This window comes from Pituophis catenifer, unplaced genomic scaffold (genome assembly GCF_029215685.1).
Source record: "Pituophis catenifer annectens isolate HBS135680 unplaced genomic scaffold, rPitCat1.0.hap2 SCAF_8, whole genome shotgun sequence".
Lineage (NCBI taxonomy): Eukaryota > Metazoa > Chordata > Lepidosauria > Squamata > Colubridae > Pituophis > Pituophis catenifer.
In genome coordinates this window covers 83,312,976-83,331,108 of record NW_027256888.1, presented here as the reverse complement: position 1 = coordinate 83,331,108, position 18,133 = coordinate 83,312,976, and the positions used below count along the sequence as shown (strand labels likewise).

The window sequence follows — 18,133 nt, the reverse complement described above, 5'->3', positions numbered from 1 at the left end:
CCATGTGATGTAGGGGACGCTGCGGGAGTCATAAGTGCGAGGACCAGTCATAAGTCACTGTGTTTATTGCTGTTGTAACTTCCAACGGTCAGGAAGCAAGTGTCTTATAAGCTGAGGACCGTAATAATGCAACTGGGGTGGGTGGGAAATGGATCCTAGCCATAGGAAGACCCCTCCCCAACTCCTCCCCTTTGGTTGAGTGAAGTCTTTGGGGGGGACGGAGGGAGCTGACCAGGAGGGACGCTGCCTGTGGTCAAAGCCAGGCCACCTCAGCAATCTTCAGTCTGGGGTGCACTGGGGCTCCTGCAGGCGGCTCCTCCGGTTCGCCTTAAGAGAGGAAGGAAAAAGGATTATGGCAGACCGGATAAGAATCACAGAATCCTAGGGGTGGAGGGGACCTTAGAGGTCTTCTAGTCCAATCCCCTACTCAGGCAGGAAACCCTCTACTATTCCAGACAAACAGCTGTCCAGACTTTTCTTTAAAAATATCCAATGATGGAGCACCTACCGCTTCTGGTGGCAAGCTGTTCCACTGGTTAAATGGGCTGCCATTTGTCAGAAACGGTGTAGGTAGGGTCTTCTGCTTGGGCAGGGGGTTGGACTAGATGCCCTGCAAGGTCCCTTCCAACTCTGTTAATCTGTTAAATCTGTTAAATTGTCCTCTCTTAGGAAATCCCTCCTGAGTTCCAGGTTGCTTCTCTCCTTGATGAGTTTCCATCCGTTGCTTCTGGTCCTGCCTTCAGGAGCTTTGGAGGATAAGTTGACCCCCCTCTTTTTGGGGGGCAGCCCCTCAAATACTCAAATACTGCTATCACATGACCCCCGAGTCCTTCTTTTCTCTAGACTGACCCCAGCCATTTCCTGGAACGCTTCTTCGTATGTTTTATCCTCTTCTAGCCCCCTAATCGTCTCTCTTGCTCTTCTCTGCATTCTTTCCAGGGTCTTTTTTGTATCATGGTGACCAACACTGGATGGTCATAGTCCAAGGCTGGCCTGGCGCAAAACAGTCCCAAAGGCTGCCTTGAGTTTGAAATATTTGGCATCCCGTCTGCCGGAGGAAGGGTGGGCAGAGTAGGTCAAAAAAGTCAAGATGGCAGCCAGAACGTGGCATCAAAGCTTTGCTCGTTTTTTACCGGCCTTGTGTTTTAAAAGGAGGTGCTTCTATGGACACCCCAGACATCCCTAGAATGGGGGTGGGTCACTATGACCACTTCAGGACCTCTGGACTTCAACTCCCAGGATTCTTGAGCGAGCAGAGTTTTTTTTTTTCCTCTAAATTTTTATTGAAAATTATTAAAAAAATACAGAAAAAAAAAAGCCAGCAGAGTTGAAGTCCAGAGGCGCAGGGAGTGGCACAAAATGCTTAACACTGCACCATGGATGGATTCACACGTGCATCGATTTTCTCATCAACGGACCCCCAGAAATTGGACACTTGTCTTCTGCAGGATGAGAGACCCCCAGTCAAGGGGCAGGTAGGGGAGCCCAAGAACCAAGGTTCCTACCTGGGAGATCTTTGGCGTTCCCTGAGAAGTTTGTCTGCTTGGGTTGGGGGTTCCTCGGGACCCCCACTGCTGAAGCTGCCTGGTCTTCCTCCCTGGCCGCGGGGGAAAGGAGGCTGGAGCCCCCCGTCTGCAGCTGGGGGCAGATGGCTCTGGCGGGACCGGGCTCTGGTCCACTATACGCCGCCGTCTCTGCAGGAGCTTCTCGAGCTGGTTGTCCACCAGGAGTTTCTTCTGGCTGCCCTTACGGCGGCTGGATCGTCTACTTGGCCTCCTCGGGGTACTCTGGGGATCAGAACAGCGGGACGGGTGGAGGCAGGCAGACCCTGGAGACCCTGTTTGGTCTCGTGGCGAAGGCACCAGGCTAGGAACCTGGAGGCTGGGAGTTCTAGTCCTGCCTTAGGCATGAAAAAAATGGCTGGGTGACCTTGGGCCAATGACTAGGAGACTGGGAGTTCTAGCCTCACCTTAGATATGAAAACTGGTTGGGAGATTTTGGGTCGATCACCAGGGAGACGATGAATTCTAGGCATGAAAGCCTATTGTGGCTTGGCTCTGGCAGCCGATTGGTGTTGGAGACAGCAATCAATGTCACCAGAATGGAGAGGAAGCGTTTTGGGCCACTCTTTCCATAAGGATGCACGCTGGCGGAGGAGCCGGCTGGCTTTCAGATTCTCCTCATATATTTTGAAGGAAACTTTACCCAACTGAGTCAGTGGTGAAGGGTCCTGCAGTGCCCTAACCCACCCTTGGCCAAGAGAATATGGCATGGAAGGAAGGACGGAAAGTAAAGTGAAGGAGCAAAGGAGGGAAGGAGAGAGGGGAGGGAGGGAAGGGGAGGGAGGGAAGGAAGGAAGGAAGAAGGGAGGGAGAGAAGGAAGGAACAAAGGAGGGAAGGAGAGAGGGAGGGAGGGAGGAAGGAAGGAGGGAGGGAGAGAGGGAAGGAAGGAAGGAAGAAGGGAGGGAGAGAAGGAAGGAGCAAAGGAGGGAAGGAGAGAGGGAGGGAGGGAGAGAGGGAAGGAAGGAAGGAAGAAGGGAGGGAGAGAAGGAAGGAGCAAAGGAGAGAAGGAGAGAGGGAGGGAGGGAGGAAGGAAGGAGGGAGGGAAGGAAGGAAGGAAGAAGGGAGGGAGAGAAGGAAGGAGCAAAGGAGAGAAGGAGAGAGGGAGGGAGGAAGGAAGGAAGGAGGGAGGGAGGGAAGGAAGGAAGGAAGAAGGGAGGGAGAGAAGGAAGGAGCAAAGGAGGGAAGGAAGGAAGGAAGAAGGGAGTGAGAGAAGGAAGGAGCAAAGGAGGGAAGGAGGGAGGGAGGAAGGAAGGAAGGAAGGAGGGAGGGAGGGAAGGGAGGAAGGAAGAAGGAAGGGAGAGAAGGAAGGAAGGAAGGAGGGAAGGAAGGAAGGAGGGAGGGAGAGAAGGAAGGAACAAAGGAGGGAAGGAGAGAGGGAGGGAGGAAGGAAGGAAGGAGGGAGGGAGAGAGGGAAGGAAGGAAGGAAGAAGGGAGGGAGAGAAGGAAGGAGCAAAGGAGAGAAGGAGAGAGGGAGGGAGGGAGGAAGGAAGGAGGGAGGGAAGGAAGGAAGGAAGAAGGGAGGGAGAGAAGGAAGGAGCAAAGGAGAGAAGGAGAGAGGGAGGGAGGGAGGAAGGAAGGAAGGAGGGAGGGAGGGAGGGAGGGAAGGAAGGAAGGAAGGAAGAAGGGAGTGAGAGAAGGAAGGAGCAAAGGAGGGAAGGAGGGAGGGAAGGAAGGAAGGAAGAAGGGAGTGAGAGAAGGAAGGAGCAAAGGAGGGAAGGAGGGAGGGAGGAAGGAAGGAGGGAGGGAGAGAAGGAAGGAAGGAAGGAGGGAAGGAAGGAAGGAGGGAGGGAGAGAAGGAAGGAAGGAAGGGAAGGAGAGAGGGATGTAGGGAGAAGGAAGGAAGAAGGGAGAGAGGGAGGGAGGGACAAATTGTTTATTTCTGTGCCATGCTAACTTTGAACAGTCACTCAAAGAACCGTCGTAAGTCGGGGACTGCCGGCAATTGTTACCACGTAAGGAAACAATTCTGCTGGTTCCCAGGCAAAGAGAAGGAGAAACCTACTGCAAAAAACGGGCCCAAGTCACTTTGGACAGGACCGCTGTAACGTCGGGCACTAAACAAACCGTTGTAAGTCGAGGACTACCCGAAGAGGTTGCGTGTGCACGCACACACAGAGACCACAAAGGAGGCTTACCAGGAGGTCTTGCAGCTCCATGGCTACGCTCCTTCGCTTGTTCACTGCAGCAGATGGAGGCTAAGGAAGAAATGGGTGAAAAATCAGATTTTCTGGCGTTTTGCTCCCGTCTCTGTAGAGCAGTGTTTCTCAACCTTGGAAGCTTGAAGATGGGGGGACTTCAACTCCCAGAATCCCCCAGCCAGCAACGCTGGCTGGGGGATTCTGGGAGTTGAAGTCCCCCCATCTTCAAGCTTCCAAGGTTGAGAAACACTGCTGTAGAGGAGCTCCGTGGATCCCCACCCGTGGCAGGACCGGATCTTCTCCACGATCCGCGGTGGTTGCAACGTGGCTTTCTCGCAATCCCTCAGCCGCACGTGCCGAAGGGGGCCTGAAATACAGGCGGTCCCCGACTTACAACAGTCCGTTTACTGACCGTTTCAAGTTACGACGGCACTGAAAAAAAAAAAAGGGGGGGACTTCGGACTGTTTTCCACACAACCGTTGCAGCATCTCCAGGGACACAGGATCGAAATTCGGGCGCTTGGCAGCTGACTCGCATTTACGACGGTGGCAGTCAGTGGGGTCCCCCTTTGCGACCTTCCAACAAGCAACGTCCAGGGGGAAGCCGGATTCAGAACCGTGTCGCTAACTTAACCACTGCCGTGATTCACTTAACCACGGTCGTAAAATGGGGATGAAACTTGCTTAATAAATGTTTTACTTAGTGACATAAATTTTGGGCTCCGTTGTGGTCGTATGTCAAGGACTACCTGTATTGGCCGAGCCTAGATGCTTCCCCCCCCTTGCCTCCCCCCCTCCCTGGCCTTACCTGGGAGGAGGATTCGGGGCCCCTCCTCACTGGCCGCAGGGCCACTCCGCTCTTGATCCGGGCCATCATTTCCTCCACGGCTCTGGCCGTCGCATCGTCAGAGCAAAGCTCTCCTCCTGCCCCGGGATTGGACAAATTAGCCCTCCAGTTTTCTTGTAAATTGGACTTTCCTAATATGCAGGCAGTCCTCGACTTATAACCATTCATTTAGTGACCGTTGAAAGTTCAAAGTTACAACGGCACTGAAAAAAGTGATTTACTTTTCTCACTTAACGACCGTCATACCAGCCCCATAATCACGTGGTCAAAATTCACATGCCTCGTAGTTATGACGGTCGCAGAGTCCCGGGTTCACGTGACTCCCTTTTGTGACCTTCTGACAAGCAATGTCAAGGGGGGAAGCCAGATTCACTTAACAACTATGTCATTAAGTTAACAACTGCAGTGATTCACTTAACAACTGTGGCAAGAAAGGTCGTAAAATGGGGCAAAACTCACTAAAGGACTGTCTTGCTTAGCAACAGAAATTTTGAGGCTCAATTGTGGTTGCAAGTCAAGGACTACCTTTAGTGACTCAAAATATGGAGGGTTCATAATTTTATAATTTCATTTACTCATTCCTGCCTTCCTTCTTCGTTTGTTCATTCCCACCCACCCACCCTCCCCTCTCTCCTCCTCCTCCCCTTCTTCCTTCCCTCCCTCCCTCCCTCCTCTTCCCCTTCTTTCCTCCCTCCCTTCGTACCTTTCCTTCCTTCCTTCCTTCTTTCCCCTCCTCCCTCCCTCCCTCCCTCTCTTCTCCTCCCCTCCCTCCCTCCCTCCCTCCCTCCCTTCTTCCCTCCCTCCCTCCCTCCTCTTCCCCTTCTTTCCTCCCTCCCTTTGTACCTTTCTTTCCTTTCTTCTTTCCCTCCTCCCTCCCTCCCTCCCTCTCTCCTCCTCCTCTTCTTCCTCCCCTCCTTCCTCCTCCCCTTCTATCCTCCCTCCCTTTGTACCTTTCCTTCCTTCCTTCCTTCTTTCTCTCTCTCCTCCATCCCTCCCTCTCTCCTCCTCCTCCTCCCCTTCGTTCCTTCCTTCCTTCCTCCCTCCCTCCCTTCTTGCCTCTCTCCCTCCTCTTCCCCTTCTTTCCTCCCTCCCTTCGTACCTATCTTTCCTTCCTTCCTTCCTTCCTTCCTTCCTTCCTTCCTTCCTTCCTTCCTTCCTTCCTTCCCTCCCTCCCTCTCTCCCTCCCTCTCTCCCTTCCCATTATAAGAGTAGAAGGCGACTGACCCCCTTTGGGGAAACTTCCTGAACAGTCCTGGCCCCCCCATCCATGTAGGTGTGGGGGGTTGGGGGGGGTTGTTTGGGGCCAGGTGCAGGTGGTCCTGGCTGCCCCCATGTCCACTTACCCCTTTTCACAGGCTGTGCTCCTTTCCTCTCTCGCAGGGCCATCAGGGGGCTGCAAACGGCAGGCAAAGGAGGACGGTCAAGCTTTGTCCCCCCCTCCCCAGCTGGGGGTCCTACAGCCCCCCCTCCCCCCTCCCCCCAACTCCCACGCCCTCTTGGCCGAGCTCTCCTTGCAACCTGCAACCTTCCCAAGGTGGCCGCAGCCCCGGGTGAGTGGGCTCCTTACTGGTAGGAATGGATGAGGCTAGGAAATCCTCTAGGCCAGGGTTTCTCAACCTTGGAAGCTTGAAGATGGGTGGACTTCAACTCCCAGAATCCCCCAGCCAGCAGAGCCGGCTGGGGGATTCTGGGAGTTGAAGTCCACCCATCTTCAAGCTACCAAGGTTGAGAAACACTGCTCTAGGCAGCTACGCTGGGGAACGACAGGTAGTCCTCGACTTACAACCCTTCATTTAGTGACCATTCAAAAATGCAACAGCACTGAAAAAAAGGGACTTATGACCCGTTTTCACACTTACGACCGTTGTAGCCTCTCCATCCAAATTCAGATGCTTGGCAACTGACTCGTATTTATGACGGTTGCGGTGTCCCGGGGTCTTTTGTGACCTTCTGACAGACAAGGTCCATGGGGGAGCCGGATTCCCTTACTTAACAGCTGCAGTGATTCATTTAACAATGGTGGCCAGAAAGGTCATAAAATGGGGCAAAACTCACTTAAGGACCGTGTCGCTTAGCCACAGAAATTTTGGGGACCCTGCACCCGTCATAAATAGGAGTCCGTTGCCGAGTGTCTGAATTTGGAGTAAACGACTAAAGGGAGGCTGCAACGGTCGTAAGTGTGAAAAATGGACGTTAGTCATGTGTTTCATTGCCTGTTGTAACTTTGAATGGCCACTAAATGAATGGTTGTAAGTCGAGGACTCCCTGCACAACTTCGCCAAAGCTGCTGCCTTCCAGATGGGAAGAATCATCGCTCCGGGTTCCCAACCCGGAGAAAAAGCTGCCAATTGGGGGGGTTTGGGGTCAGATACTCACTCCGTCTTTGCCGACCAGGTGGGAGGTGGCAGAGGGGGTGGGGGGGGGGGGGGGGGGAGGGGGAGGGGGAGTGGGGACCACCGGGTGCTCCTCTGGGGTGTCAGGGGCCTTAGCCCCCTCCTCCAGGACTTTCACTGCAAGAGAAGGCGGAGTTTAGGAGGGAAGTCTTCAAGGTGCTTCATTGCTTTCTATGGGATCGGGAATGACAAGAGGGGGTCCCGCCTCCTTTGCAGAAATGTATTGGGCTCTGCCTGTCCTGCCTTACAGGTCTCGGATACTGGCGGAGGGGAATATGTCTCGCTCACGGTTGAAATGAGGGGTCCTTGGTGCTCTCGGAGCTTGGTTGCCTTTTTCTTTACAGATGTTTCATGACCCAACTAGAGTCATGAAACATCATCAGTGTTAGAAGGGAGTGGGATTTATGGAAAGGAGGAGGAGGAGGAGGACTGTATGGTCCTTGGTGCTCTCAGAGCTTTCTGGCAGATGTTTCATTACCCAACTGGGTTATATCATCAGTGTTAGAAGGGAGGGGGGTTTGCAGAGAGGAGGAGGAGGAGGAGAAGAAAGAGGAGGAGGAGGAGGAGGAGGAAGAGGGAGGAGGAGGAGGAGGAGGAGGAGGAGGGACTGCAGGGTTCTTGGTGCTCTCTGAGCTTGGTTGTTTTCTGGCAGACGTTTCATGACCCAGCTAGATAACCTCATCAGTGCTAAAAGGAATGGGATTTATGGAGAGGGGAGGAGGAAAAGGACCCTGGTCTCCTTGGTGCTCTCTGAGCTTGGTGGTTTTCTGGCCGATGTTTCATTACTCAACTATCGCACTGATGAAGTTACCTAGTTGGGTAATGAAATGTCTACAAACCCCCCCCCCCCCAAGCTCAGAGCGCACCAAGGACCCTTCAAGACTGACAGATCGAGAGATTTCTCCATGGTGAAGAGAGCCAGAGTTTACTCAATAGAGCCCAAACTCCAAGCCGGCATGAGGTTGAGTTCCCACAACGGGCGAGGCTGAAAGGTCCTAAGCTGAGCTCCTCATTCAGCATCTCCGGGCAGCCCAGCGTAGTCTTCCCTTTCCCACCTCCTTTCCCCAAAATTCTTTGCACTCTGCGCAAGACCAGCAAACCTTTGTGCTCCAGGGTGGCGCATTTCTCCTCTGCCCGGAGAAGTCCCTCCTCCAGGTGGGCCTTTCCTGCCTCCGCTGCGGCCAACGTTGCCTGCACCCTGGCCAGCTCCTCTGGCAGTGGCCGCTCCACCAACTGGGCCTCCAGATCCTTCACCTGGGAGAGTCAAAGGTCCAGGAGTTGAATCCTTGGGGAGAACATCCACCAGGAAGGCTGGGCGTGTTATGGGTCCCATCCATTAGGGATGTCCCTCTGGTTGGTAGGACCACAAAAAGAAGGGCCTTCTCGGAGGTGGCCCCTTCTTTACGGGGCTTCGTTCCCCTTCTGGTACGATTGGCCCCCCATTTGGTTGCTTTCCCATTAAGACCCTGAAGAACGTGGCTTTGTCAGTGGACCTGAGGACCACGAATGGAGATGGAGCCCATCTTTGACACGGTTGTCCTACTGCTGCCATGAGGGTGGTGGTGGGGGGTTTCCCGGTTTTTGTGTTGTGGGTTTTTAATGTTGTGAGCCAGGAGTCTCCAAACTCGGCAACTTTAAGACTTGTGGACTTCAGCTCCCAGAATTCCCCAGCCAGCCGTCAGTTGAAGTCCACAAAATTGGCAAGTTTGGAGACCCCTGTTGTAAGTCAGTTGGGTGGCCATGTAGATTTCTTTCATAAATAAATCCCCCTGCCCCAATTCCAGGACAGCCTGGGAGAAGACAAAAGAGCAGCTTGTCATCCAAGGGGAGACCGCCGGGGAGTCCCTGGGGCAAACTTGAGTCCCGTTGGCCTTCAGAACCCATTGGAACCCATTCCGAATCCTGCCCCATTGTCTCCCCTCTCCCACTTTAAGCAGAATTGGGGGCGTCTTCTGCTCCCTGGGGGCTTTCCTACTAAAGGCGAGAGCTACAAAAAGTTGATTTTGAAGGGAGAGGGAAGGGGGAAAGCCAATGTCCCTATAAGCTCACTTTGGCCTGGTGCTCCATCTTGGCTTCCTCCAACTCCTTGGTCATCTCGGCCACTTCCTGCAAGGCCAGGAGAAGCTGAGCCTCGGCTCCGACGTTCTGCATCAGAATCAGGCTCTGCCGATGGGCCTCCTTCTGCTTCACCAGCATCTAACGAGGGAGGAGACCAGGGTGAGGGGTCCTGGGCGCTCTCTGCCTTCTTGCAGACGTTTCATTACCCAATTAGGGAACATCATCAGTGCAAGAAGGGAGGGGGGGTTTTGCTCTCAATTTATATTCTAGTAACTTTGGTGAGAGTGAGGTCGGAGGTTTGTTGGTTGGGCTGTTTAACAGAGTTGGAAGGGACCTTGGAGGTCTTCTAGTCCAACCCCCTGGAGACCTTATCCATTCTGAATGGACCCTATCCATTCTGGATAAAAATGTTGTCCAGTTTCTTCTTAAAAGCCTTCAGTGATGGCTCACCCACAACTTCTGGAGGCAACCTGTGCCACTGGTTAATTGTTCTGACTGTTGGGAAATTTCTCCTTAATTCCAGGTTGCTTCTTTCCTTGATTGGTTTCCAATCCCAAATTCCTCTCCCAGAGTCTAAAAAAGAGGGGGGCCCAACCAGAGCTGGCATCTCACCTGCTGGGCAAAGATTTCTGCTTGCTGCCTCAGTTTCTCCTCCAGATCCAACTGCAGCGACATCCTGCCGTACTCCTCGGTGACCAAACGGGATGCTGGAAGGGTTACAGAAGATACCTGGGTCAGATCCAACCCAAAGGAACCCTTTGGATTTTGAGAAGAGAACCTCTTTAAAAAAAATAGGTGCTTCGTGAATTTTTCCCTGTGGTTTTCATTCATCGCTTCCCACAGAAAAAGATTTGAGCTTTCTGTAGATTCAACTCCCTGTTTTGGAAAGATAGGGGATAAATAGGTAGAAGGCTGAGACCCAAACTCACCTCGTTTGACCCTCGTCAACATCTTCTGGCTGTGTTCCTTCAAAGTTTTCAGAGACTGCTTCTCAACACGCTCCTCTTCTAGCTTGATTCAAAAAAGAAAGAAAGAAAGAAGACCGAGGAAAGGAGGAAGGGATGGAGGGAGAGGAAGGAAGGAAAGAAGGAAAGAAAGAAAGAAAGAGAAAAAAAAAGAAAACGATACTCTTTTCATAGTTTTCCACTCAGAAAATATAGAGAATGTTAATAAATTATAAGGTTTTTAAAAATGAGGCCGCCTTAACCAGAAGGAAATTGCAGCATTCCCCACCAGTGTCAAACCTGTTTGAGGAGCAAATTGGGCAATGCGTCCAAAGCCTTGGATCAAGCCAGCTTTGCTTCCGATGAGAGAACACCTGAGATGGCATTCCTGGTCTCTTTGGGCTTCCAGAGCTTCTCTTCGTCTTCTTCACCCCATCAACCTCTAGGCCAGCATTTCTCAACCTCTGGCCCTTTAAGATGGGTGGACTTCAACTCCCAGAATTCCCCAGCCAGCATGGCTAGCTGGGGAATTCTGGGAGTTGAAGTCCACCCATCTTAAAGGGGTCAAAGTTGAGAAAGACTGGTGTAGGCACTAATCCATAACAGGTACCTGATGCTGGAGCTTCTCCACGTGGGCCTGGAGGTCCTTCACTTGAGCAGACAATTCCTTCTTCTCCTCCAGCAGCCATGAAACCCTGAGTTGAAGGTCTGGAGGAAAGGAAGACGGTGTTAATTATCCTCTAGAAACATCTGGGAACCACTCAGGGGGTCCCTCTTGGAGGCCAAGAGGAGGATGGGCTGGTGGGCCTCGTTTTGCAGTGCCCTCCCTGCTCATTTTGAAGAAGAAAGCTTCTTTTTTTAAAAAAAAATGGGGAGAGGGTTCATTTGGATTGACACGGAGGTAAGAAATACACCACATGAAGTACTGGAAGAAGGGAGGGAGGAAGAGAAAAGGAAAGGTAGAAAGAAGAGCGGATAAAGAAGGAAGGGAGAGAGAGAGAGGGAGGGAGGAAAGAAGGAAGAAAGCAATGAGAAAAGAAAAGGAGAGATAAAAAGGAGGGAAGAATGAAGGGAGGAAAGAAGAGGGAAGGGAGGAAGAAAGAAAGGAGAGAGAAGAAGGAAGGAAGGGAACAAATTGCGAAGGAAGGAAGGAAGGAAGGAAGGGATGGTTGTGGTCCTAAGGCTATTATTCAGTTTACCTTCCATGACCTTTACTTTTTATTTTTAGGTCTGTATACTCCTCTCCCCCCCTTCCCTCCCCCCTTGTTCCTCTATGGCTGCGCTGCTCCTCCTCTCTCCCTTCCGACCGTCTCTGCAATGTTCCCTTCTTTTTCTGCTTGGCTTCTCCAAAGGCCGGCAGGGGGCACTCCTTCCTTCCTTCCTTCCTCTTCTATTCCTTCCTTCCTTCCTTCCATATTTCCTTCCTTCCTTCCTCCTCCCTCCCTCTTCTATTCCTTCCTTCCTTCCATCTTTCCTTCCTTCCTCCTCCCTCCCTCTTCTATTCCTTCCTTCCTTCCTTGCATCTTTCCTTCCTTCCTTGCATCTTTCCTTCCTTCCTCCCTCCCTCTTCTATTCCTTCCTTCTATCTTTTCCTTCCATCCTTTTCTCCTTCCTTCCTCCCTCTTCTATTCCTTCCTTCTGTCTATCTTTTCCTTCCTTCCTCCCTCCCTCCCTTCCTTCTTTCTCTGTGGCCAACCTCCATTTAGCCCCCCCTCTTCCTGCTTCAGGGGGTTCCCCAAATCCAGATCCCCTAAATAAAGCAGGGTGAACTTAAGAGTGATCCAAGCGCCCCCTGAGATTGTAGGATTGTATCCGCCCACTTTGTACCTGACCCCCGAAGGGTCTTTTCCTCCTGAGCAGAAGAGAGGGGGCGGAGGAGGTCTCCCTGGCTCACCTTTGACTTGCTGAAGGCACCTGCCCATGGGATCCGGGGCAGGGTCAGGAAGGGTCTGTTCTCCGCTGCTCAGGACCGCAAAGTCTTCCTGGTGGAGACCCAACCTGGGCAGCAGCGCCAGGCTGATCCGCTTCAGCTTCTGGTTCTCCCGGCTGACCTGTGGCAGCCAAGAGGAGATGATGAAGGATCAGAGGATGAAATGTGGCCGGGCCCCTGGAGGGACCCCTGGAGAGAAGGCCCCCGCCTGGTCCTCGGCTGGAGGGACCCCTCCTCACCTGAATGGCGAAGGCCTCTGCCTGTTCTCGGCAGCTCTTCTCAATCTCATACTCCGCCTCCATGCTGGACAACTCAGCCAAGAGGGCTTGAGAAGCTGGGGACGGGAAGAGCGGGACAAGGGGGTTACAGCAACGGCCCTCAAACCGGGAACCCCCCAGCCAGGGGTGCCCACAGAAGTTGGCCCCAAATGCCAGGAGGATGGGTGTGATGGTACCGCCGAAGCCCTGCCTGATTTCATGCCAGGCCTGGATCTCCTCCTCTGAGAACTTTAGAGAAGGGACTGTAGGAAGCCTCCTGAGAATGTCACAAATTTCAAAAGCGATGTTTTGGCCAAAGGGGTGATTTGGGTGGCCTTATCTGGACTGCCATATCTTACGTGGTGATCTGAGACTCAGAACCTCTTAATTCAAAAAAAAATATAAAATAAATCAAGGTTTCTTCTGCTTCTTCCTTTCACTTCAGAATAACAGAGTTGGAAGGGACCTTGGAGGTCTTCTAGTCCAACCCCCTGCTCTGGTAGGAAACCCTCTACTATTCCAGTCTCTACTTCAAAGCTTCCAGTGATGGAAGCACCAACAACATCTGGTGGCAAGTAGTTCCACTCTGCTAATGGTCCTCACTGTCAGGAAATTTCTCCTTAATTCTAGGTTGCTTCTCTCCTTGATGAGTTTCCATCCGTTGCTTCTTCTCCTGGTGCTTTGGAGAATAGGTGGACCCCCTCTTCTTTGTAGGAGCCCCTCAGATGCTGGAACACTGCTATCATATCCCCCCCTAGTCCTTCTTTTCATTAAACTAGACACACCCAACTTCGTATCAGTCGTGGGCCTGAATTTTTCGATGGGGAGAAACGATCCACTTCTTTCGAACTGCTCATTTCTCCTCCACCTGGAGTCCCACATATTTTCCTTCTTCCAACCCCAAAACCTGAATCAAGAGCCTTGTGTGTCCTTCCTCTTAGAGAAGCAGAAGAGGTAAATCCCCCCCCGACCCCCTGCATCTCTGCCTAGACGTACCTTGCTCAATTTCTGCGATTTTTTCTTTGGTTTCCGCCATTTCCTGGGAAAGATCCGTCTCCTGCAAAAATGAACCAGACTTCACATTTCTCTGCTCCTGTATTGGTTTTCTAAAACACACACCCACCTCCTTTTTAAATTTGGGGAGTTGAGGTCCACAAGTCTTCAAGATGCCAAGTTGGGAGACCCCTGGTCTAGAGGAGCGGGAGTGAGGGAGTGGTGGATTTGAATGATCCCCAAAGAAGCCAGATTTTTTTTTTTTTAATTTGATTTATATGCCGCCCTTCTCCGGAGACTCAGGGGGGCTTACAATGCATTAAGCAATAGCTTTCATACTTTTGTATATACCTGCTTAGTAGGGCTTTTGCCCCCCCCCAAGTGGCGTTCTTTTTTATACAAAGTCAGCTTAATTGCCCCCACAAACCGGGTCCTCATTTTACCTGCCTCGGAAGGATGGAAGGCTGAGTCAACCTTGAGCCTGGTGAGATTTGAACTTGCAATAATTGCAGGCAGCTGGTGTTACTTAACAGTGCTTTAGTCTGCTGAGCCACCAAGCCCAGGATTAAGTCGTGATATTCTGTCTGATCTGCAGAACAGATGGAACCGAAGTTGCAGCTGCAGGAGATCGACCTACCTGCTCATCTCCATCTTCCTCCGAATTTGAATCGCTCTCCAATTCCCAAATGACTGCAGGGGAATATAAAGAAAGTTTAGTCAGTATAGAGTTGGAAGGGACCTTGGAGGTCTTCTAGTCCAGCCCCCTGCTCAAGCAGGAGAACCTCTACCATTTCAGACAGGTGGCTGTTCAGTCTCTTCTTAAAAGCCTCCAGTGATGAAGCACCCACAACTTCTGGTGGCAGGCTGTTCCACTGGCTAATTGTCCTCCCTGTTAGAAAGTTTCTCCTAATTTCAGCTTGCTTCTCTCCTTGATTAGTTTCCATCCGTTGTTTCTTGTCTTGCCTTCAGGGGCTTTGGAGAATAAATTGATCCCAGGGGTGAAATCTTCTTACCTTCCTTACCGGTTCGGAAGTGCAAGTGCCACATGCACAGAAGGTAAAAAACACATTACTTCCTGGTTAAAACCTTCGTTCCGCCATCGCTATCAGATCGCCGAACTACCCACCACAATCGCTACCCGGATCGCTCGATCCGGTCCGAACCGGGAGCATTTCACCCCTGGTTGATCCCCTCTTCTTTGTGGCAACTTCTCCAAATATTGGAAGACTGCTCTCATGTCCCCCCTAGACTTCTTCTTTCCTCTAGACTGGCCAAACTCAATTCCTGCAACCCTTTCTTCTTCCTATGTTTTCGTCTCCAGGCCTTTAATTCTCTTAGTTTCTCTTTTCTGCCCTTTTTCCAAAGTCTCAACCTCTTTTTTGTAAGGGGGTCACCAGTTCCAGGTATCACACCTGAAGTCCAGGTCTCCTCCAAGCAGGCTGCATGGGCGTGTCCTGTGTTGGTGGGTGGAATGGCAGGAGGCACAATTTGAGAAGGGAGGAATTGTGTGGGAAGTTTTCCTGCACAAGCCCAACTGAGATCCGTGGGAGGCTGGCCGTGGGGCCTTGGGAGCTCAAGGCAGGGGAAGGTCCTGTGGATTTAGGAATACGAAGCGTTTTCCTTTCCAGGTGGTAAAACGACTGATTTCATGCAGGCAGTCCTTGACTTACAACACGGCTTTGGTTAGTGATCAGTGCTAGAAGGGAGGGTCTTGATCTCATTTGATCTCTCATTTTATACACTCCTGGCTGGTCCTCCTTGGTTCAAGGGACCACCAAGGCAACTCCCACGAAAACTGACAGGGAAAGCCACTAATATATAAAATGAGGGCAAACCACGCTCCCTCCTAGCACTGATGAGGTAACGTAGTTGGGCCATGAAAGGTCTGCAAGAAAACCACCAAGCTCAGGGGGCACCAAGCATCCCGCATCCCTCCTCCTCCTCCTCCTCCTCCTCCTCCTCCTCCTCCTCCTCCTCCTCCTCCTCCTCCTCCTCCTCCCCCCCTGCAAACTCCCCTCCCTTCTAGCACTACTACTTCTTCTTCTTCTTCTTCTTCTTCTTCTTCTTCTTCTTCTTCTTCTTCTTCTTCTTCTTCTTCTTCTTCTTCTTCTTCTTCTTCTTCTCCTACATTCTTCTTCTTCTTCTTCTCCTCCTCCTCCTCCTCCTCCTCCCCTCCTCCTCCTCCTATTTCCTCTGCCTCCTATCTCCTCCTCCCTTCTAGCACTTCTTCTCCTTCTCCTTCCCCTTCTCCTTCTCCTTCTCCTTCTCCTTCTCCTTCTCCTTCTCCTTCTCCTTCTCCTTCTCCTTCTCCTTCTCCTTCTCCTTCTTCTTCTTCTTCTCCTCCTCCTCCTCCTCCTCCTCCTCCTCCCCCTTCTCCTCCTCCTTCTTCCTCCCACCCTCCTCCTATTTCCTCCTCCTCCTATTTCCTCCACGTCCTATCTCCTCCTCCTTTCTAGCACTGATGATATTACCTAGCTTGGTCATGAAATGTCTGCAAATAACCCACCTAACTCAGAGGGCACCAAGAACCCCACAGTCCTCCTCTTACTCCTCCTCCTCCTCTCCCACCCACTCCCTCCTAGTGCTGATGATGTAACCTAGTTGGGTCATGAAACATCTGCAAGAAAACCACCCCGTTCAGAGACCACCAAGGACCCCACAGTTCACAGTTCAGCCCTGAGCTCCAAATATTTTTTTCCCCTTTGCTGTTGTGCTTCTTATCCTTTCTTCTCTTACGACGGCAATCTTTCTGTCCTCAGGACTGACCTTCTGGGAGCAACTTCCTCTTCCGTTTTGTAGGCGTGCGAGAGGCAGAGGTCACCAGCAGTCCATGCCCCACCTAAAGGACCCCATGACCCCTCCAGCAGATGCACTCATCTTAACCCAATATCAGCAACGTTTAGAAGCAGATCAGAATTCAAGTGTCATTCTGACTGGTAAAAAAAAAAAACCATAAACTGCTTTTAGGTTTAGTCAAAAGAGCAGCTTGGTCACTTTAATGGAAAAAGATAAATAATCCATCAGATTTGGAGGCTTTCAAAAAAGAGACGGGACAGCCATCTGTCTGGAATGGCATAGGCTTTCCTGCCTGAGCAGGGGGGTGGACTAGAAGACCTCCAGGGTCCCTCCCAACTCCGTTATTCTGTATTCTGTTATAGCCTTGATGGCAGCGTGAAGGCCTCTGTTATTCTATACAGGTAATCCTCAATTTACAACCATTCATTTAGTGACCGTTCAAAGCCAGAACAGCATTGAAAAAAAAATTTCTTAGGGCCGTGTTTCATACTTACGACCGTTGCAGCATTCCCCAGGGTTACGTGATCAAAATTGAGATGCTTGGTTCATATTTATGACGGCCGCAGTGTCCTGTGATCCCCTTTTGCGACCTTCTCACGAGCCAAGTCAAGGGGGAAGCCAGATTCACAACTAACTGTGTCACTAATTTAACCACTGCAGGGGTTCACTTAACAACGGTCGCAAGGAAGGTGGTAAAATGGGGCAAAACTCAATAACTGTCTCGCTTAGCAATGGAAATGTTGTGGTCCTAAGCTGAGGTTTATCTGTAATTGTCCCTTCCTTCTAAAGCTGCTTTGCCCTTCCAGAGCAGCCCCCTTACCTCCAAATGGGGCGAAATCATCCTCAGGACGTTCCATGGGGCAGAGACCCCCAGATCTCTCTCTGCCTCTTCTGCTGGAGTGTCTCCACCGCTTTCTCTCTTGGCTCTTTATCCATCAGAAGTGAAAGCTGAGCACTTCCTGCCCAGAAGGTCACATGCTGGACGGACCTTGCCCTCACCCCACATGCTTTGCAGAAGTGAAACCCTCCTCCCCCCAGCAGCCCCATCACAGCGGAATCATCCTTGTGTGGTTGCGTGGTTTGATGTTCTCCATGTCAACTGTCCCAACTGGCACACCCAAAACAAGGAAACGCTCTCGGGAGCTGTGAATCCCCCAAAGTAAAACTTCATTGGATACGCCGTTTTGGTACTGAAGAATCAGAATCAGCTCTGGTTTTTCCCGCGCGAATGCTTGTGTCAGCACTTCAAGCTGCATTTACTCTAGTGCTGACATAAGAAGGAGAATTGGAGGCGTCTGGAAAGGGACGTTTGACTTTTCACCTACTTATTTTCCCTGGAGATAATATCCCCTAGGAGATGGGATGGGAGGGGGAAATTCCTTTGAGCTGGAGCAGTAGATTAGGGGTAGAATGACTTGGAAGATGGCCAATGAGTCCAGGGGAGTGGGGAAAGGAAAGGGAGGGTTTTGGGTCTGGAAGTCAGTGTTGGTTTCGATGGAGTCGGATTTTAGAATGCCGTGCTTAATAAATGGGAGTTTTCCTTCAAAGCCTTTGTTTGAAATGCAATTTATTTGAGACCACCTCGAAACCTGACAGCTTGCCTAGTTAAACAATAGCTTTCCTTTTCTCCCCACCCCTGAGTGATCACATGGTCTAATTAGGAGACGCCCTTTAGTTATGGGAACAGTCCATCTCTTTTTCCAGCACCTGCAGTCGTGACCTTGATGGTTTCCAGGCTCTCCAGACCCGTGCACAAATTCCTCCCCCCTTCCCTCTCCCCAATTCATTGACAAGTTGAATAGCGATAAGGGTTGAAAGAAGCAAAGCAGTGGTGAAATTCAGCCAATTCTATCCGGCTCGGGCAAACTGGTAGCGTCTGGGCGGCTCCACCCACCCGCCCAGACGTCATCACGTCCCATTTTTTACCTTCTGCGCATGTGTGGAGGAGGCGCCCACGCTCGCATTTGCGAACCGGTCGTGAAGGTAAGTGGATTTCACCCCTTAAGCAACATGGTTCGATATTGACTGTGGGAGGTCAGCTAAGGACCTTTCCTCGGCCATGGTGAGATCAGACTGCTAGATGAGATGGGCCAGAGGTCTGATTCAGAGGGACACACCTGATGTTCTTCTAAAGACTGTTGATCCCTTTGTATGCCCCATTGATGTTGGTTTGGATCTCCAGGAGCTGAAGGACCAGAGGGTCTCCCGTTGGAG

General features: G+C 51.5%; 1 protein-coding gene across 1 annotated transcript; it reads right to left on the bottom strand.

Moving 5' to 3' along the window:
• Positions 1-101: 101 nt before the first annotated feature.
• Positions 102-16,818, bottom strand: LOC139320509 (shootin-1-like). Its single transcript, XM_070948857.1, is given in 19 exon segments — positions 102-327; positions 1,506-1,608; positions 1,610-1,642; positions 1,644-1,787; positions 3,699-3,758; positions 4,510-4,625; positions 5,892-5,941; positions 6,925-6,989; positions 6,991-7,058; positions 8,042-8,195; positions 8,991-9,137; positions 9,612-9,706; positions 9,929-10,010; positions 10,554-10,651; positions 11,838-11,994; positions 12,113-12,207; positions 13,127-13,187; positions 13,761-13,813; positions 16,740-16,818. Coding segments are annotated over 19 exon segments (1,692 nt in total). The 5' UTR covers positions 16,777-16,818; the 3' UTR covers positions 102-253.
• Positions 16,819-18,133: the final 1,315 nt, after the last annotated feature.